The sequence below is a fragment of the Silene latifolia genome, chromosome 1 (assembly GCF_048544455.1).
Source record: "Silene latifolia isolate original U9 population chromosome 1, ASM4854445v1, whole genome shotgun sequence".
NCBI classification, from domain to species: Eukaryota; Viridiplantae; Streptophyta; class Magnoliopsida; order Caryophyllales; family Caryophyllaceae; genus Silene; species Silene latifolia.
The window spans coordinates 154,931,986-154,953,544 of NC_133526.1; the positions used below are offsets into that span (position 1 = coordinate 154,931,986).

A 21,559-nucleotide genomic window follows, 5' to 3' on the forward strand; every position below is an offset into this window, starting at 1 on the left:
GTCACCTATCCAACCCCGTGATGCGATGTGGACTTGGTTAACTTGTCTAGGTGACCTTGATTGACCTTGTGGTAAGGCAACCCAAAAATACTTTCTATCAATAAGTTTGAAGTGCTCATTTCGAAAATTTTGTTATGTGGAAGTAATTTATTGCTAAGGAAACCTCAAATGTTATGAAATGTTGAAATGTTGAGAATTTTAGTTGTTTTGATGGAGGCATACCACTTCGATGTGCTTTGGAGAGGGATCCATTGAATTGGGCCCCCACACGGTTGTGAATTCAATCGCCCAGAGACAGAGTGACTATCACCCCGAAAAGCTATTGTCTAGAGGTTAACCGGTTGCCTAATAAGCGATTGGCGAAAACAAAGGACACTAGCCCATAAGGGACAAACCCCATCTTAAATTTTTGAAATGTGAAAGTTGAATGAGGTCAATTTTTGAATACTAGTCATATCCACCTTTGTTTACAACGATTTGAGCATTTCATTCCCAAAAAGCCTTTTTGTCAAGCCACTTTGTCGAGCTTGGGACGATCCATGACCTTTACTTTTGTAGAGAATTCGAGACTTGTCATGTCATATGCTACTAGCATCATAGGGATCATCATTTCATAACCATCCGATCGCTCTTGACGAAAGCATTTGGAAATTGAGGACGAAAGTAGTCTAGTTTAACACCATTTGGAGGTGATTTAGTGCCATCCTCTTAACCTTAGTAATTTGTTGAACTAGTATTTGTGAAGTATTATATGCTCTTAAATTTGTTCCTTTTTAGTTGACTCCGCCACTTGATGAGGAAGTGGCTATTCTTTTTGTAGATGCATCCATTATTTGATTTTGTGTGCTTAAAGTTTGGATGTGTCGCCATTTTGGCAAGACCCACCTTGCCTTGCAAGAAGGCATCCTACCTCATGGTTGTCTTGTTGTGAGTTGAAGGGGCGGAGTGAGACCCGCTAATTGTCTCATATCGGCTATGTTATTAGGTTAGTTTAAATAATGGTCCTAGTCTTTGTCACCTCTTTACTCGGGACGAGCAAATGTTCGGTTTGGGGATATTTGATGTGACCATAACTAGCGCATATTTAGCCCCCGAATTAGCCTTGTTCCCATGCTTTTTAGTGCATATTTGGGTCATTTATTGTCTTTAGTTCTTTGTTTTGCATATTCTTTGAGGTTTTGTGTCCTTGGTAGGAAAGGAGTGCAAACCTTGCATTTTCATGGCAAAACGAGACTAAATTGATTGAATTCAATGACCAAGCATCAAGGAGAGACAAGATTAGAATGCCTTTGTACATATTATAGTAGATGAGCAATGTTGAGGAAAGATCCTTGCATCCCCAAGGAAATCCCCAAGGATTTTATGAAGAAAAGGGAAGAAAAGAAGAAGAAACAATGCTGAACAACAATCCGTGCGGATTGCCCTGAATCCGTCCGTCCCCAGCACCACAATCCGTGCGTCTTCCTTCAAAGACGCACGGGCAGCAGCTACAGAAGACGTGCGTCTTCTCCCAAAGACGCCCGGGCAGAGCCTCACGAATCCGCCCGTCCCGAGCCTAAGACGCACGGATTCCAGTCCAGCACAAATCCGTTTCTTCAAGCTTCAAAGAAAGATGCCCTTCCTTCGAAAAATACCGGCGTTTCCCTGCTCAAATCTAAAAAGTGTAATTACTAATTTAACCTTAGTTAACCCTAATGCATCCACCTAATTTCCACTATAAATACCCCAGTAGTCTAATTAGAAGAGCATGTTCTTCTTAGAAATATTTAGTGTAGTTAAAATCAATCAAATCTCTCTTTAGTTTTGTAATCAACAATTAATCAAGTTTTAATACAAGTTTTATTTCCTTAATCTCTCTTTTGTTCATCCTTTATTTTGGGTAATTGAAGATTATTTGGGTTATTATTGGGAGATTGACAACCTCTCAATCAAGCATCAAGTACTTCTTTTATTCTTGCTTTATTATTGGAATCATTAGTAGATATAATTCTCTTAATCCCTTTTTAATTATCGTTAATTACTTTCATTTATTCATCATGTTTTACTTTGTTGGTATGATTGACAACCTTGCTAGCATAACCAACATGATAATGAGTGAGTAGTCACCTAGCTAGGGTTAATGGGTAATTAGGGGAAACCAACATGGGGAATGATTCATGCTTAAATTAATATGATTTCATGATTTATTTGCTTGCTTGTTTTGATCTCAACTCATGCACATGTTATGTTTGATGAAATGCGAGCCTATGAATCCTTGCATTTTTTACCCATCACCTATCTTTTCAATGAGACTTGTAAGACATAAACCAACTCGAGTCTCATTAGACCATGCATGTTGTTGAGTAGGGAAGATTAAGTCGACTTGTAGGTGTTGTACAATCTAATCGATTCGGCTTCGGGACCCAAACTTTCCTAGGATTGTAAGATATAACCCAACTCAATCCATCACAATAATAATTGCTTGCTTATAATTTGAGAACATGTTTGTATGATCAATTCTCATGATTCCCCTATGACCCCATGACACCCTAGTGCTTTTTTATCAATTGTTTACAACCCTTTTAATTCATCTTGCTTGTTTACTTTCATTGCTATTTAGTTTAGTGACCTTCTACATCAACCCAAATTGTGACACCCCTAAGACACCACTAGTTGCAATAGAAATCTCATCTCAATTCCTGTCCCTTGGGATCCGACCTTTACTTGCCTCTTTACTAATTGTAGAGTTGTTTGTGAAGTTATAAATTGTGTTTTGGTCTAGGTTCTCCTAACGACAAGTTACCGAAAAGATTTAGTCCGACCAATAAGGCTTAGAAAGACTATGTAAAATGAACGCATCAAATTGCATGGCTTGAATGGCACGTCCAGGGATGCCAAATGATCTCTAAATGATTCCAAGTATGTGAGCATCAGAAAACAAGAAAAGGAGACCCTAACATGTTATCAAAAGCAGTTTACTTTTGAGGGAACACAATGAAAGTGACAGCTTGTCCTCTTCTTCCCTTTATCTCCTTTTTTCTGTTCTCTACTGTCCATAGCAGCTTTGGGCCATATTAAAAGACAATAAGACAGCTCCTAATTGGCCTTAATAGTTGACATTCAGATCCTATCAATTTGTCCTCTTACTTAATTCAAAATCAACCCTTAGATTAAAGTAGTTTTACATTAATGGTTAGATTTCTTCTTAGGGTTTTATTTTGCAGCATTTTTAAGCTCTATATAAACAGCCATTTTTTTTGGTGAACTGTGAATATATTATATAGATAATCATTCAAGGATTACATCAAAATCACCACCATTACTGACATACACCTTACAAGCAAATAAAAGATCTAAATTGCAAGTAACTGACATGCCCAAACAGATTTTTGCACCGGCTTAATCTTGATAGGTGTTCGAAAATGTGCTTGTAGCTCTACATTGAGTTGTTTAAGTACTGCCCATGGTGCTAGAAGCCTTGCCTCTATTCTACAAATATTACGAGCAATCCAAATGTGATAGATCAGACCAACTATAGCTGCAGCAATGATCTGCTTCTGGATGAAGGTCTTGCATCTCCACCTCCTAAACCAGTCACACAAACCATTCAAGGGAAACTTGTAACCTAGCCAATCCTAGAGCAGTGACCAGCAATGCCTACTGAAACCACACTTAAACAACATGTGTTCATGGTCCTCCATATGACCTTGACATAGCTCACACTGCCCATCAGTCTGAATATCAAATAAGCCCAATCTGTCCTTTGTTAGCAGCCGTCCTTGCATAGAAATCCATCCAATATAAGCATTTTTAGGAACAACTGAAGCATTCCAGATAAGTGGATACCATGTTACCTTAGAGTGCTCAATCTGTAACCATGAATACCCATCTGCAACAGTGTATCTCCCCTGATTCCTACACCAATTCCCAGTAGTAAAGCCTTCCCTAAGCTGCTCTTTTACTTGACATATTTTCCTCCATGTCCAACTTGTATTTGTGGTAGGTTTTTAATCCATCCAGGGCTGATTCTTAATATAAATATGATTAACCCACCTAATCCATAAGTGATCAGCCTTATCAGCTATCCACCACACATACTTCCCAAGCATAGCAATGTTCCACTTCCTGCAATTCACCACTCCTAAACCTCCACATTTTTTCTCTTGGCAAACCGTCTCCCAATCCACTGCAGGAACTCTCAAATAAAGTTCAGACCCAGACCATAAATAGCTCCTACAAATCCTTTCCACCCTGTCAATTACAGTTAAGGGAATGATAAAGATTCTGGTCCAATAAGAATGAAGTTGTGTGAGAACACTCTGAACTAATACCAACCTCCCAGCATAGCTCAGTTTTCTAGCTCCCCAGCTTCTGATTCTACCTATAATCTTTTCCACCAACCTGGTACAATATCCTATAGCCATCCTTTTATAGGAAATAGGCACACCAAGGCACCTAAAAGGAAAGCTCCTAATTTTAACCCCAGATATGCTGAGCACATAATCAATCTCCTCCTGCCTCATACCATTGAAATAGATATCAGACTTATCACAGTTCATCTCAAGCCCAGATGCATCAAAAAATGTGGCAAAGGCTCTTAATAAGATAACAATTGATTGCCTATCACCCCTACAAAACAATGAGAGGTCATCTGCAAAACATAGATGGCTCAACTTCAAGGGTTTGTATAAGGGATGATAATTAAAGTCCATAGTCTGTGTCACCTCACATAAAACCCTACTCAAGTATTCCATACAGATAGTAAAGATCAGAGGGAACATTGGGTCCCCCTGTCTTATCCCCCTCCTCCACTGAAAATAACCAAAAGAAGCACCATTAAGACTAAGAGTATACCAAGGGGTAGAGACACACTGCATTATCCAATGAACCATTTGATCTGGGAACCCCAATGCCTGCAACATTTGCTTGATGAAAGGCCATTCAATGGAATCATAGGCCTTTTTAAGGTCAATCTTCATAATACTCCTAGGAGAACAAGCCCTCCTATTATACAATCTCACTAGGTCATGACAAATCAATATGTTATCCACTATATCCCTCCCTCTAATAAATGCACTTTGACTTGCACTAATTATTTCAGGGAGGATACCAGCAAGTCTATTGCAAATAACCTTTGAGATAGTCTTATAAAGTACGTTGCAACAGGCAATGGGTCTAAAATCTACCACACTAACAAGTCTGGTTTTCTTAGGAATTAGAGTAAGAGTAGTAGAATTGACCTGTTTTAACAGCTTGCTAGACTGAAAAAATTCAAGAACAGCACTTACAATATCCTCTCCAATGATATAAAGAGCCATTATCCATTGTAATATTCAGATTATGTTGAAATGAAAAACTGAGAGTTTTCTCAAAATTGAATCTCTTTAACTTGTGCATCTTGCTTAGTTAAGAGTCAGGCTTAGTGACACCTTGTGCTTGCTTAGGTATTGATTAAGGACCTGGTGGTATGTCTTAGACAATCCTGTGCTTGTTGTGGTTTGTTTGAGTCACATTGTGTCTAAATTTGTCATAGCCTGTGCTTGTTGTGGTTGTGTCAAGTTTAGATTTCCAAATTGTTAAACTAATCTCATGTGCTTACTGTGGTTATTAGTTTGATAATTATACCCCCCTTATTTTTATTGCAAATTAATCAAAAAATTGTCTCACAAAAACAGCCTTAATTTCCTTTGATTGTCTAAGAATTTATTCCTTATTTAAAGTGTTGCCACTCTAATTGTGAATAGCCATATAGGGTGTTGGTTTCATCTTTGAATCCCTCAAAATATAAGAGACCCCCAACCATTACACTGCAAATTGGCATCAAGAGCCAGGTTATAACACAATTCTATCTTGTGTTAGTCTTGGGTAGATTCAAGCCTTTGTGAGTTCATTATATTCCCTAACTACTTTACAAATACAAAAACAGCCCATTGAGTGAATAGAGATTATCAAAACTTTCATTTTTTTCTTGAAAAATCTAATTTACTTGAGTTGTAGTCATTCTGATTTTTCATGGGAAAATCAGTAGCTATTGGTGTTGTTCCTTTTGTTCCATGCTCAAAGATGAAGTCTTGTGACCTTGGTTCCATTTCCAAGTCCTTAGAAGCTGACATGGGAAGGTTAGAAGCCTTAAGAAGAGGGTATGATAGTGGAGTATACACAAAGAAGGCAACCAACAGCCATGGAGTTCCAAGAGAACCAAAGCCACCTGATTTGTACCAAGGAGAGCACCACCTGCTCCTTAACTGTTCTAAGTGCTCTCCTACCCTTAGAGGCAAAGGTAACACACCGTTACTTCTTTCCTTTAATGGTGAAAATAATAGAGCATTTGTGTCTTGGTTATTTGATGTTCAATGCTATTTTGAGAACAAGTGTTTTTCTGATGAAGAGAAGTGTGAACTGGTTGTGTCTTGTTTAAAGGGTGTTTCTTTTTTGTGGTATAATACTCTTAATTTTTCAAGGAGAATGGAAGGGAAGGGTAGGATAAGATCTTGGTTTAAATTGAAATGAACATGAGATTAAAGTTCTTACCTTATTCTATCTTGGATAAATTATGGGCTGAACTTAAAACCCTTAAGCAAAATTCTTTAAGTGTTGTTGAATATGCTAAGAGGGCTTTTGGTTGGAGGTTTATAAGAAAGGGAAAGAGAAATAAAGTTATTGATTTCCTTTGTTGCTGTTTGTTTGACAAAAACAAAGAGAATGAAATGCCCTTCCTTACCTCTCAATTCATCTAATTCCTTACCCCCGCCCCACCTAAGGTATGAGATTTCATTACCCTTGTTACCCTTCAACCAGTTTATTTACCTACCACCACACTTGCGACTCTCACCACACCAGTCACCATCAAGACGCCATCGCCACCGCCACCACCACCACCACCAACAAAACCACCGCCACAGCCACCCCACATAAACTACCACTATAACACCACCGCCACAACCACCATGATGCCACCACCACCATCACCACCACCACAACCACCCCACCTAAACTACCACCTGCACACCAAAACAAACCACAACCCATCACACTTTATTTTCTTGATGTAAATAAACAACTAGTTAAGTTTTAGGTAATCCCTTATCTTTCCCTCTCTTACCCTTTCTAATTCTCTTTCCCTTTCCCTTTATCTAACCAAATGCCCCCAAAGTTGTTTGAGGATTTTAATTTGTGTGTGACGAAGAAGTTGATTTTGTCCAAGAGGGAATCAGATTTTATCTTGGCTTGAAATCTGAAATTGCTAGGAGAATTAACTTGGAAATGATGCATTCATATAGTGAATTGCATGAGTTGGCTTTGTGTGTGGAAAAGAGTTTAGCAAGGCCTAGGAAACATGACGTCTTAGCTGAAATAGAGCGCTTAGGGGCCATCAAAACAGTTGGGAAGGAAAAGGGTTTAGACCAAATGGTTGCTAAGCCATGCTTGGATATTGTTCACCATGAGCCTAAATGCATTGAGCCTAAAGTTATGGTTGCTTGTACTAAAATGAAAAGCTCTTATACTACTATTTTGAAAAGCCAATGTTTTGAGGTTAAAACCACACTCAACACCACATTTGAGACTACCAATCATGAGGAGGAGCAAGCCTACACCAAACTTGTCCTTCTTCATAATGAAAGCAAAGACCAGGTTACTGATTTGGGTCCTTTAGAGCTGGTTGTGAACCAAGGGGTGCCTGATGATATATGATTTATTTACACCATTTCCCCTCTTTATTTTCGTGCATTTCGACTCCGTCTGAGTCGGCTTTGTGTATCTTACCTTGCATTTTGTACCTCGGTTCCCTAGTCTATAATATTATGTAAATCTTACAGGTTTTAGGGCGGAAATAGAAAAATCGGAGCAAGGGAGACGGTTCGAGGAGCTATGCATGAAAAGAAGGGGATAGAAATATGAGAAGAGGTTCCCAGCCGGTGGGCCGGCAGCCGGTCAGCCGGATGGGACTCCCCCTTTACACTTTCCCATGAAAAAGGTGGAAATGTTACAGCGAACTCCTAGCCGGGCAGGCCACCGACAGCCAGTCAGCCGGCTGGGAGTACAAGAAGAAGGAAGAAAAGAGCCAAAGGTTACAGAGAACTCATAGCCGGGCAGCTTGCCGGCAACCGGTCAGCCGGCTGGGAGTGAAAGAAGAGGGACGAAAGTCAAGATAAGAGTGAAGAGTCAAGCGAGCTCCCAGCAGGTGGACCACCGGCAGCCGGTCCACCAGTGAAGCACACCCGATGACTTGTTTTTGTCCTAAATTCTTACAGAGAGCTCCAAACCGGGCAGAACACCGGTGGCCGGTCCACCGGCTGGGACTCCCGTTCCGCATTTTAACTTTGCTTGTAACTTCCAACCTAATTTTCGTGTAAACTATAAATACCCCCTCCCTTAATAATTTGTACACACAACCCTAGATATGATATTATTTCCCTAATTTTATGCAAACTCTCTTAAGCAAGCTTTAATCTTTCCTTAATCAAACCTTAATTACTTGATAAATTAGCTTAGAATTAGTTGTTCTCAATTGTTTACATTAGTATTGGGTTGTAAATTGAAGATTGTTGAAGATTATTCTTGTATTTAATCCAAGATTACAACTTTGTCTTCCATTTGGTATAATTCTTATCTTATTATTGTTCATCTTTCAATTGTTTAAATTTTAAGTTACTTGATTAGTTTATCTCACAAACATGATTTTCTCTACCTGTTTCATGCCAAAGTCTCCATCTTTTGTGTTTGTTATTACAAGTATGTGTGAGTAGTGCCTTACTAGGATGGAGGAGGATCTCTTGTAGAATTGTAAGGAAGGATTAAGACATAGGAAGAGTGAAACTATTGAGTTTATGCTTGTTGATTTTGTCATGCACACAACGTGTTTGTGAGATTGCTTGAGTGAGAATTTGAGCATTTAATCTATCTTTCTATTCGTTGGGTGAGAGCTTGACTAGTAATTAGGAAACACATGTTAAAATTAAGGTTCGGTTAATTAGGTGAGAGCTTAATCAATCTTATTTTAGGGGTTAGTCTCGCATCGAGAGATCGTGTCTTCCTCTTGCATATGCTCTTGGTTTTAACTTTCTATGTTCTTGTCCCCCCTTCCCTACATGAGTGAACCCGATATCCTAGTTCTATTAACCATGATCTTTTACCATCTTAAGCTTTTAGTCGTCTTTCTATTGTTTTAGTCTAGTTTCTTAGTTAGCTGAAATCAACCCACATCCTATTATTGAACTAAACTAGTAGCTTAAACAAATAATCTTAGAGCCATAATTCCGTCCCTTGTGTTCGACCTTTGCAAGCTACATCGTTCATTCGTACACTTGCGGAGCTATTACAAATAAAAAGCATAACAAGTTTTAGGTGTCGTTACCGGGGACGACGATATTAGATAGGATTATTTGTTTTCATCTAGGCTCAGTTCTTTTATTTGTTGTTTGTTTTCTCCTTTTGTCCTAGTGCAATCTTTGCATTAGGACTATTTGATCTTTTATCGAGTGCATTAATAGGTGCTATATCGGACCTCTTCTCCCACTTCATCGTGAGATCAAGAAAACATTTCGGGGAAGAAGAATATAAGCTCTATCGGTAATACGTGGATCTCCATCTCTTGTTAACCCACCAATCAGCCAATCTTCCACAATTGAGCACCCAAATATACCACCCTCTTCTTCCACCCTATCACTTCTCCACATTCCACACAACTCTCCACCAAACAACTCTCCAATCAATTCTCCACAAAACTCACCAACACATTCACAATACTCCATTCACACCAACCACACCGAATCTCCAGGAAATAACCTAGTAAACGGCGGTATGGCGGACCAACCTATGGGATACTATAATAGGCCGGATCCCAACCGGGCTTGTTCGGCAATTGACTATGGAGCCCTTGCTCCCAACACTTTTGAGCTTCGACACCCATGTGATAAATTACATGCAACAAGATGTGTTCCATGGGGATGAAAAGTGAGGATGCCCATCAACATCTCACAACATTCAAAGAGAAAGCGGGTTCTATCAAGCACAATGGTGTAACCGAAGAGCAAATACTCCTAATGCTCTTCCCTATCACCTTGAAAGACAATGCTAAGAAGTGGTTGAATTCTCATGAGCCGGGTACATTTACCACTTGGGAGGCTTTATCCAAAGCTTTCATCAACAAGTTCTACCCACCATCTAAAACCGCAATAATTCGCCATGAGATTCAAACCTTCAAACAAAGACCGATGAAAACTCTAAGTGAAGCTTGGGAACGCTTTAGGGATGTCCTCACATCTTGCCCACACCATGGTATCCCAAAATGGATGACCACCCAAACCTTTTTCCAAACTCTTGAACAAAGGTTCCGGGACATGATCATGGCGGCATCCAGTGACAACTTTGACAACATGAACAATGCTCAAATTACGGAAATGATCCAAAATATTTCTGAGATGGAGAGTAGCTATGCAAGAGATGTGGAGTATAAGAGTGATGGGCCTTCTAGGATAGAAGCGGAATACAAGGCTAAGTTGGATGACTTGACCAAGAAGTTTGAGGAGTTCAAGATGGAAAATAAGCAAGGGGAATTAAAGCAAGTCCAAGAGGGCTGACCTAGTCATTCCAAGGTCTATTATGTCCAAGAACCTAGGTTCCCTCCTAGACACTATCCACCCCAAATGAAATATGAATATTGTGGCGGTGTGGAGCATACAATTGAATATTGCTCATCTATTCCACAAGATGACCACCAAGAATGCTTTGCTCTTCAAGGACAAGGTGCACCACGGGTCTCTTACCAACGCCATGAGACCTTCTACAGTGCCTTCCCTAACCAAGATCCAAAACTTTCTTATGCGGGGCAACCATTGGACCCCAAGTATCAACAACCACAATATATGCCTCCACCAAAGCCCGATCATTCTAGACAATACAATCAAAACCAAGGCCAAGGCTCCAACTATCGGGGTCAAAGACAACATGACAACACCAATTACATCCCACCTCATCAAAGAGACAATTACCGCAACCAACAACAAAACCCTCCATACCAACAACAAGGATACCAACAACAAGGGTACCACCAACAACAAAATCCACCATTTCAACAACCTTTCAACCAACAACAAGGGTATCAACAACAACAAAACTCTTACCTACCTCCACAAAACCAACAATAATACATTGAACCACCAAACCCCAACTCCTCTCTTGAGAAATTGTTAAGGGAAATAGATGCAAAGGCTGAGAGAAGAGAGGCTCAAGTGGACCAATAATTCAAAAGCTTGAAGACCGAGCTCTCAAATGTCCAAGCACATCAAAGGACATTTGACTCATATATGGCCAACCAAATTCCCTCTTCCTCACAAAGAGCTCCACATTCATTGCCTCCTCAAGGTTCTCATACTATAGATGGACCACCACCACACCAACAAGCTCATGTGGTAACCTTGAGGAGCGGGAAAGATTTAGAGGATCCTTACAAGGATTATGAACCAAAGAGAAAGAGAGATGTGATGAAAGATGGTGGGGAGAGTCCACCTCCCTCACCCACAAGTAGAGTTGACAACACTAAGAATGAGAAGGTGAGTGAATACCTTGAAGATGATGAGAACTTTGTGTTGGAGGAAATAATGTTTGAAAGAGACCAAGAAAGAGTGGTTGAAAGAGACCAAGGGAAAGTAAAAGAATCAAATGAAGTGGTTAACACCAAGCAAGCCTCCACTTCCGAAAAGACCAACAACCCTCCAATACCATTTCCTAATAGAAGTAGAGTAATGAATGAGGAGAGTAAATTCTCCAAATTCTTGGATATGTTGAAGAAACTTGAAGTCTCATTACCTTTCACCGAGGTAATGACACAAATGCCACTCTACACCAAATTCTTGAAGGATGTGTTGACAAAGAAGAGGAGTATTGGAGGAGATGGTATAGTGGCTCTTAGGGGGCATGTAGCACGGTCTTACTCATTCCCATGCCGGAAAAACTGCAAGATCCGGGTAGTTTTTCCATTCCATGCATGGTGGGTAACATGAGTATCAAGAAGGCACTTTGTGATCTTGGTGCTAGTGTTAGCATACTTCCACTCCCTATTGCAAGGAAGGTTAGTTTACATGACATGATTCCTACTTCTATGACCTTGCAACTAGCCGATAAATCGGTATAAAGACCAATGGGTGTTATTGAAGATGTTCCAGTTAAATTGGGCAATTTCTATATTCCGGCGGACTTTGTGGTTCTAGATATTTTGAAAGACCAACAAACTTCTATTATCCTTGGGAGACCCTTCTTGGCAACCGGGGATGTCAACATAAGTGTCAAAGAAGGGAAGCTCACTTTCAAGGTGGGAGGAAATGTGGTTGAATTCTCTTTGATCGGAGCAATGTCACAACCAATGTTTGAGAGTGTCTATTCCATAGACATGTTAGAAGAAGCAATTGAAGATGCAAAGGATAAATGCTCGGAGGAGCATTTGGAGGAAGATTATGAAGTTTTACCACCAATTCTTGATGAAGATGAGGGTAAGAACCTTCCAAAGGTAGACCTTAAACCTTTACCCCCTCCCTTGAGTATGCTTACCTTGATGAGGCAAACTCCTTCCCCGTTATCATCAATGCAAACCCAGTGGCATCTCAAAAGGAAAAACTTTTAAATGTCCTCAAAGAAAACAAGAAAGCCATTGGGCATAGCCTTGATGATCTCACGGGAATTGATCCTCGAATATGCATGCACCGCGTGAGGATGGATTCACTCGTTTCGCTCAACCCATGAGGAGGTTGAATGAGAAATTAAAGGAGGTGGTAAGGAAGGAAGTCGATAAGTTGCTTGAGGCCAGAATTATATACTCCATCTCGGGAAGCGATTGGGTAAAGCCCGGTTCAAATCGTTCCCAAAAAGGGTGGTATGACCATGGTTGAGAATGAGGAAGGTGAAGTCATCTCCATCCGACCGGTCACGGGATGGAGAATGTGTATTGATTATCGAAAACTCAATTCTGCCTCAATCATAGATCACTTTCCGTTGCCATTCATCAATCAAATGCTCGAGAGTCTTGCAAACCATGAGTATTTTTGCTTTCTTGACGGGTACTCCGGGTTCCTTCAAATGCCCATACACCTGGTTGATCAAGGAAAGACTACCTTTACTTATCCTTGCGGCGTCTTCGCCTATCGGAGAATATCGTTTGGACTTTGCAATGCTCCCGGGACGTTACAACTGGCTATGATGTCTATCTTTTCCAATTATATTGAGAAGTCTATGAAGGTGTTTATGGACGACTTTAGTGTCCATGGCACCTCATTTGATGATTATTTGAAGAACCTCTCCCAAGTGCTCCAAACTTGCATCCAATACAACCTTAAGTTGAATTGGAAAAATGCCATTTCATGGTGCAAGAGGGAGTGGTTCTTGGTCATGTCATTTCTAAGAAAGGGATCCAAGTGGACAAGGCCAAAGTTGAGGTGATTGAGAAACTTCCCCCACCCACCAATGTCAAGAGTGTGAGGAGTTTCTTGGGTCATGCGGGGTTTTAATTTATCGACGGTTTATCAAAGATTTTGCAAAAATTGCCAAGCCCCTCATCTCATTTCTTGCCAAGGACACTCCCTTCATATTTGATGGATCTTGTGTTGAGAGCTTTTGTAGGCTCAAGGAAGCATTGATATCGGCTCCAATTGTGCAACCACCCAATTGGGACCTCGACTTCGAGTTGATGTGTGATGCAAGTGACTTTGCATTAGGGGCGGTCTTGGGTCAAAGACAAGACAAGAAACTCCATGTGATAGCCTATATAAGCAAAACCTTGGACAATGCTCAATGCAATTACACTACCACGGAGAAAAAAATGTTGACGGTGGTGTATGCTTTTGAGAAGTTCCGGGCTTACCTACTATGTTCCAAATTTATTATCTACACAGATCACACCGCTATCAAGCAACTTATGGTCAAGAAGGATGCTAAGCCGAGGTTGATTTGTTGAGTATTTCGCCATAAGAGTTCGATGTCACAATCAAAGATAAACCGGGATCCGAAAATCTTGTTACGGATCACTTGTCAAGGTTGACTAAACAAGCCCGTGGAGATGTTGATGATGGGATACCCATTGATGAATGGCTACCCAATGACTCTATTTTAGCTATCACGCACTCCGACCCTTGGTATGCGGATATTGCAAACTACTTGAGCTCTAGCGTTATCCCGGAAGAACTTGACAACCAAGCTAGGAAGAAGTTGAGATATGAGTCGAGTAGGTATGTGTGGGAAGATCCTTTCCTATATAGGAGATGCAATGATGGAATTAATAGAAGATGTGTCACTCATGAAGAAGGGAAAGCAATCCTTCAAACTTGCCATGCTACAACATATGGAGGCCATTTGTCCACCTCTAGGACCCAAGCTTGGGTCCTTCATTGTGGATTTTATTGGCCCTCTCTATTTAAGGATGCTTATGCTTTGGTCCACTCATGTGATTCTTTCCAAAGAAGAGGTAACATTGGGAGGCGAGATGAGATGCCTTTGAACAATATCTTGGAAGTTAAACTCTTCGACGTATGAGGTGTGGACTTTATGGGGCCGTTTCCGTCATCATTTAGCAACCAATATATTTTGGTTGCGGCAAACTACGTGTCTAAGTGGATAGAAGCAATCGCCGCCCCTACTAACGATTCACGAGTGGTCTCCAAACTTTTCAAGGAATATATATTCCCCCGCTTGGGAGTACCTTAGACCGTCATTAGCGAGGGTGTGTCACACTTCATCAACTGAACCATTTATGCTCTACTCAAGAAATACGGCGTCCGACATAAAGTGGCTCTTGTCTACCACCCCCAAACCAATGGGCAAGTGAAGATGTCAAATCAGCAAATTAAAGCTATTTTAGAGCGCGTGGTGAATAGGTCTAAGAAGGATTGGAGCACCAAACTGAATGATGTGCTATGGGCTTTAAGGACCGCCTACAAGACTCCGATAGGCACCACTCCCTATCGATTGGTCTTTGGCAAGTCTTGTCATCTACCTCTCGAGTTGGAACACCGGGCAAGATGGGTTCTAAAGGAGCAAAACTATGACTTAGATGTTACGGGAAACAAGCAGTTCCTCCAACTCAATGAGCTAGGTGAGTTGAGGTTGGATGCTTATGAGAACGCCAAACTCTATAAGGAGCGGACTAAGCAATGGCACGATTCCAAGATCATAAGAAAAGAAATAGGCGTGGGAGACAAGGTCTTACTCTTAAACTCCCGATTTCAATTGTTCCCCGGGAAGTTGAGATCCCGATGGTCGGGACCCTTTGAGGTAGTGACCGTGTTTCCCTATGGCTCCTTTGAATTGCAGAACAACAAGGGTGAGTGCGTCAAGGTGAATGGACAACGAGTGAAATTCTTCTATGAGGGTCAACCTATTGAGACCCAAGGTGAAATTTAGTTGTAAGAACCCTCATCCTTGGGGGATGTGTAATCTCAATCATGAACAAGAAATGGTTTGGTGGAGTTCCACAAGAACCACCATTTGTACATAGCATGCATTTAAATAGGTAATGGGAATTTTGGAACATTTATACTTGTCAAGTTGGATTGATGACGGAATGTCCTTTGGAAGAAGACCAAGGCTCCATGGAGAACAAGAGCATAACCTTCAATTGGCCGAATCCCGATTTGATGAGTCGGCTAAGAAAGAGGAAAATACGCAATTCATGGCCAATTGAAGAATAGTTAAAACTGAAGGGAAATGAACAAAGCACGAAGTAATGTACACCCAACCTGTGGGCAGGCGGCCTACACTTGCACAGGCTGGGAAGTTTCTGACTTTGTTTTGATTAAAAGGAAGGGAATTTAGAGCAAGTGTACTCCCAACCTGCCCACCGGCCGCCAGTGCATGTACCTACTGGGAAGTTTCCGCCTAATTCAAGGAAAAAGTTGAGGTAATACTGTGAAGGGTCTCCCAATCGGCAAGCCAGCAGCCGGCCAACCGGCTGGGAAAGAAGACTTGGGAAAAGAAGAAAAAAATGACGTGGGTGGGAGTTTGAGCTGGTAGGCCGGCAGCCGGTCCACCTGCTGGGAACACCCCCTTTGAGGAGAAAAGGAGGAAAGACGAGGAAGGGCAGCTCCCTGCCGGTTAGCCGACAGCCTGTCCACCGGCTGGGAGAGCAATTGAGAAGAAAAGTGTGCTGAGGTGTACTACCAACTGGGGCACCGGCGGCTGGTCCTTGGACCGGCTAGGAGTTTTCTAACCTTTTTTGAGATTTTTTTTTAAATACCCGTACTCTCAGCCGGGGCACCAGCGGTCGGTCCTTGGACCGGCTGGCAGTACTCTGATGGGATTAAAACACCAAAAATAACACAAAATCAAACGCAAAATCGCGACACTCCCTCCCTCTAAACCACCACTTTCTCTCTCAAAACTCCACCAAACACCACCAATCCACTACCCACTCCGTCCCTTTCCGTAACCCTCTCATCCAATCAACCATGGCACCAAAGAAGAGAGTCCGAAAGGGTGATTTGGCGCTTCAATAAGCCGAACCAGTGGCGGCCTCGGCTATTGACATGAGTCCCGATCCGGCTTTTACGGGACTCCAATTCAGTTTCGTCACCATAAAAAGTTAGTTTGTACTATTCAAACAACGTCCCCTTCACCCGACTCGATTTATTGATCACCAATCGATGAGATACTTAGGGTTAGATTGTGTCACCCTTGAATTATTTGATGCAGTTGGAATGAAACAAATGTATGATTTACATGAGAAGATTTATTCTAGACTCACTTGGGAATTCCTTAGTTCCCTTAGGATAGATAAGCACCGTCAAAATCAAAAGGTTTCATTCTTGCATTTCTGTCATATGAACAAAGACTTCTCATTGACCTTACCGACCTTTGCTGTGCATTTTGGGCTAGACTTGAGCCCACCTTACAAAGCGCCGAAATTTTTTGATCACGGACTCCTTTGGAAGGCTATAGCCGGCCTTGATGACAACCCGAGAGTGAAGAGAGCGGCAAACACTTGTCATAATACCGCCATCCAAATTTGGCATAGATACATGGGTTGGACAGTTTTCGGGCGAGATAAAAATCACAACTTCCGAACGGAGGAATTGGAAATTCTCGGCTCCTACCTTTGCTCCGACCCTTCAACCTTCAAAATTTGCGTGGCTCATCATATGGCCCTCCACCTTCACTGATTAAGCAATTCACTGGGACAACCGACCCCAATTATTGTGGGTGGCCTTATTACCCACCTTGCTAAGCGCCTTTTCCGTAAGTTGAACTTGAACGGGATGAATTTCATTTCGGGGAGACTATGCTCGCCAAGGATTATATCCAATATACTCTCAATTGGATAAAGAAGAACCCCCAAGACCGGCAAAACTATTGGCAAATACGGGTAAACGGAGTGGATAAGAATTCTATTCCACTCCCTAACCCGAACAAAATGAAATTGTGCCGAATTCACCGCACTACTTACTTGAGATTAAGGCGGATGAAGACGCAAAACCCAAACCTCTTCTATGCGCATGAGCGCCCGGTCACCACTGAACCCTCTTTGCGGTGCACAATTCTTACCTCTCCTTTCTTCCCTAAACCGTTCCAATAAAGGGAAGGATCATCCAGCCAAACACCCCAACCACTCCCGCTCCATCCTCAACTTATAGAATTTATGGAAAACATGAATTTGGGAATGTAAACGGCCGCAAGTGAGAGGCTTGGTTTGCAAAAAAGAATGGACCGTCTCTACTTTGACTAATCGGTCGGGCAATTCCCCGTGTACAATGACTACATGAGGAGGCAATACAAGCACTCCTCCGGCCTTCACCCTTCCTACTACCTTGCTCCGGACAGTGGGCATCCTATTGACGACACTTTTATCTACGGCACCATCTACATGCACCCGGATTATTTTAGTGCTCCGGTGTTCCCCACTCCGGCCGCTAATCAAGGGGAGGGGCATGACACCCAGTGGTTCGGGGGAACCCTTTCCATCTTCGGTGGAGGAGAAAATTTTAGTGGCTCGGGAACGAGACATGAGGTGGATATCGACTTGACAGTAGAGGGGTATGATATGGGTGGCCCAACGACCATGAACACGGATGATTTTATCCGTGAATTCGAGTTTGGTATCGGGAATGATGAGATGATGATGACGGTGTAGACACCGACACCGAGGAGGCCTAGTAATGACGACCATCCTCCTTTCCATTCAATCCAAATGCCAAGTATGATCCCTTTAATCCAAATCTCCCATTCATATTTCATTTCTGTATGCATTTAGTTAGTTGTAAAATATGTAGAATTGTATGTCATATAGTTGCATTTCATATAGTTGCATTACATTTAAATATTTTAAAAAAATGTCACATATAGGATTGCATTCATATAGGCTACCTTGCATCGTATTTCAATTTGTGCATTTAGTTAAAGCATGCATTGCATTTTATTCAAAAATACAAAAAAATGAAAAAATTGAAAAATCACACAAAAATACGTTTTTCCTTTTCAAAATGCCTCATATCCACACTTCATCCATCACCGGGTGTTGTATATAATAAGTGTGGGGAGGAGGCAAAAAAAAAAAAACAAGTTATTTGCTTTCAAAAAAGTCACAAAAATACCAAAAATATGTTTTTCATTTTGAAAATTTCAAAAATATAAAAATATGTTTTTCTTTTTCGTTCTCTCCTTATACTTTGTTCCATTGAGGACAATGTAAATCTTAAGTGTGGGGAGGGAAATATCCACTTTGTGCATATTGTTAATAATTGTATATATCCTTTTGTAAATAAGTTGTAAATTTGATAAAACTTCAAAATTTAAAAAAAAAAAATAGAAAAACCTTCAAAAATAAAAAAATATTACATTGTATATATATGTTTGTCTAATAAGTGGCGCAGGCACATACGGAATATTTGTAGCAAAAGGAGACTAGAAGACCGCTGGGTATAACCGTTCCTATTTTTTTCTCCTTTACTATTCTTTTCCTTTATCGTTGTATATATGGAGGAGGATGAGATTTTGCTGCCGAGGATGTTCCCTTGAGGAACTGTTGGTTTTGTGTTGATGTGCTGCTAGGATTTAGACATTTGTTGCATTTTTCCATTCATGTTATTTTCATTTCTCGCATGCATTTGTTCCACATGTATATATATGTTGTGTTTCCATCTTTTTGCATTGAGTTTGTATATAAATTTTTGAACAAAATGTGGTATAGGAAGGGAGCATGATACCCTCTGATACGTGCATTTTATATAGTCTTTTTAGCCTATTTTATGCACGCATCTCTATGCTTTTACCGTGGTTTTATGCTACGAAATGCCCCGAATATGCTACTTTGGGTTATTTTGTCTTATTTGCAGGAATGAACCCGAAAGTAGTGAAATCAAGCCTTTTACCGCTCATTTAGCATGCATTTAGAGGAAAAGTAGATTTGGAGCGGGATTTATTGCTGTCTTGGGATGCGTGAAGGTGTTTCGGGAGCTAAAAGGACAAGTCAAGTCAAACTAACGAGAATGATGAGCTGCTGAAGTCAAGTTTCACTTGATCGAGTGATTTATTAGTCGATCGAGTGGTTTAGGAGTCAATAATAAGTCGATCGAGTGGTTAGCTTACTCGATCGAGCACATTCTTAGTCGATCGAGCAGGTTTTGAGTCAAGTTCACTCGATCGAGTGATTTAGCTACTCGATCGAGTGGATTTCGCTGACGGGTTGGGCTTTTGAGCTTTAATTCGTTATTAGGTTTTATAAACTCGCTTTTCCTATAAATAGGAAGACGAGAGATGAGATTAGGGGGCTTCTTCTCTCTAATTACTTTCCTTCTGTTACTTTTACACTGCTACTTTTGCTACTGTTCTTTTAATTCCGGATTAATTTCAGTAATTCTTCTTCCCTTATTCTCTTTTAATGCTTATTTCTTCTTTAATTATTGTTATTGCTTATTTTATTATGAGTAGCTAATTCCCCGTAGTATGTTAGGATTAGGGAAGCCGTGGTAGCGATGTTTTAACTGACTTGAATAGGTTAGACTTGCGATAGGAATTGTATTAGGTAATTTAACTGTTATCCGGTAGAATGAATGCATGCAGGAGACCATAAATTTAGTTAACCCCGACCTAGATCGAAAGATTGGAAGGGAAGGCTTGCTTAATTACAATAGGGTATTGCAGTGAGGGCGAAAGTTAAGCTGTTTACGCTCTAGGGCGGTTTAAGGACCGAAAGGTGACGACCATAGCTCTTCTTATCAATAGTCTAATCGCCTTAGTATTCCCGATAGTATAAGATCTGATAGCTGCCACGGTGGACCGACTCTTAGCATACTTCCTTCTCTTACTGTTAATTCTCTTATTCATTTCCCTTGCCTTAATCTCTAGTTTAGTTAAATCAATCAAAACCCCCAATTGTGACATTTAGACAGATAAATAGACAAATAGATAGTATACCGCCTCCCTGTGGAGATCGACCCTACTTACTTACCGACTTCGTTAGTTGTACTTAGGTATTTTATTTTTGGTACGAAACGACAAAGATCAAATTTTGGCGCCGTTGTTGGGAGGCAATCTATTTATTTATTTGTTTAAATTTTATCTGTTTTTAGCCTCGGGGATTTTTCCCTTGAGGTCGTTCGATCTTTTTCCTTGAGTCTTTGTTTTGATAGGCCTTACAGGTACTACCTAGACAGTTCTAGGTGAAAGACCGTCAAAGGGAAGGCTTGAGTACCTTTGACCCGTCACCGATGTCCCATTATATGGAACAGCCGGTGATCTGCTGCGGGAGATGTGGTCCTGCTGAGCACAATGCAGCTGTAGTTGTGCCGCCACATCCATCCTATCAATGGCCACCGCAACAAGATCCTCCTGAGATACAAGAAGAAGAGATTGCAGAGCTGAAATCCTTGATGGAGACACTTGCATTCCAAGCGCAAGAATACTTCTCGCGAATTGATAAGCTCGAGTCTGTAGTTGCTCAGTTAGCAGCTGAGATGGAGATAGAAGAGATCGCGGAGCTGACATATTCAATGGTAACGCTTGTATCACAAATGCAAGAGTGCAACAAAAATATGGACGCTCGATTCCATGAGCTCGAGGCTGTAGTTGCTCAGTTAGCAGCTGAGATGCAAGAAGAAGAGGTATACCTTGCTGAGAGCGGTTTTTCCCCGAAGAAACCGTGTTGCCCAATGCTGAGGATGACTTCTATGATTCGGACGACGAGTTCCTATCATATTTCACTGCCCCACGCGAAGATTTCAGCCCTGTACAGGAGGAATCACTCGATAGAGTGACTTATATAGGTCGATCGAGTGATTTGCCAGGAGAAACTGCTCGATCGAGTGATATCACTGCTCGATCGAGTGGAATTCAGGAGGATATCGGTCGATCGAGTGACTATTTTGCTCGATCGACTGAGTTGGCCATTGGGAGCTATGATTCGTCATATGGGTTTGATTTAGATGACGATTTTGATGATGATAATGGATACGGTGAATCTCCCCTATTCAAAGCCGAGTTGGATGCACTTGAGGCTGCGATTTACGGGCTGAATTCCACTAAGAAGGGTGACAAAGAGGTAGCTGAGTCGGTAATCACTCCTAGCGCGGATGAGGTAATAAATTCTTTTATCTACGATTCCGTC

General features: G+C 41.2%; 1 protein-coding gene and 1 non-coding gene across 2 annotated transcripts; one reads left to right on the top strand and one right to left on the bottom strand.

The window, feature by feature from the left end:
- Positions 1-10,154: 10,154 nt before the first annotated feature.
- Positions 10,155-10,261, bottom strand: LOC141620606 (small nucleolar RNA R71). Its single transcript, XR_012532003.1, has one exon. It is a non-coding gene; the product is annotated as a small nucleolar RNA R71 (small nucleolar RNA).
- A 4,532-nt stretch (positions 10,262-14,793) lies between these two features.
- LOC141658672 (uncharacterized) lies at positions 14,794-15,366 on the top strand. The gene is made up of 2 exons (XM_074465561.1): positions 14,794-15,165; positions 15,277-15,366. Exons 1-2 carry the CDS (start codon positions 14,794-14,796, stop codon positions 15,364-15,366), a joined length of 462 nt encoding a protein of 153 aa, XP_074321662.1.
- The last annotated feature ends 6,193 nt before the right edge of the window (positions 15,367-21,559 follow it).

Excerpts from the sequence above, each read along its gene's own strand:
- LOC141658672 (XM_074465561.1), top strand. The coding sequence starts at position 14,794 with ATGTCAAATCAGCAAATTAAAGCTATTTTAGAGCGCGTGGTGAATAGG. Across the intron at positions 15,166-15,276 it reads AAATAGGCGTGGGAGACAAG|AACAACAAGGGTGAGTGCGT; the intron begins GTCTTACTCTTA and ends TTTGAATTGCAG.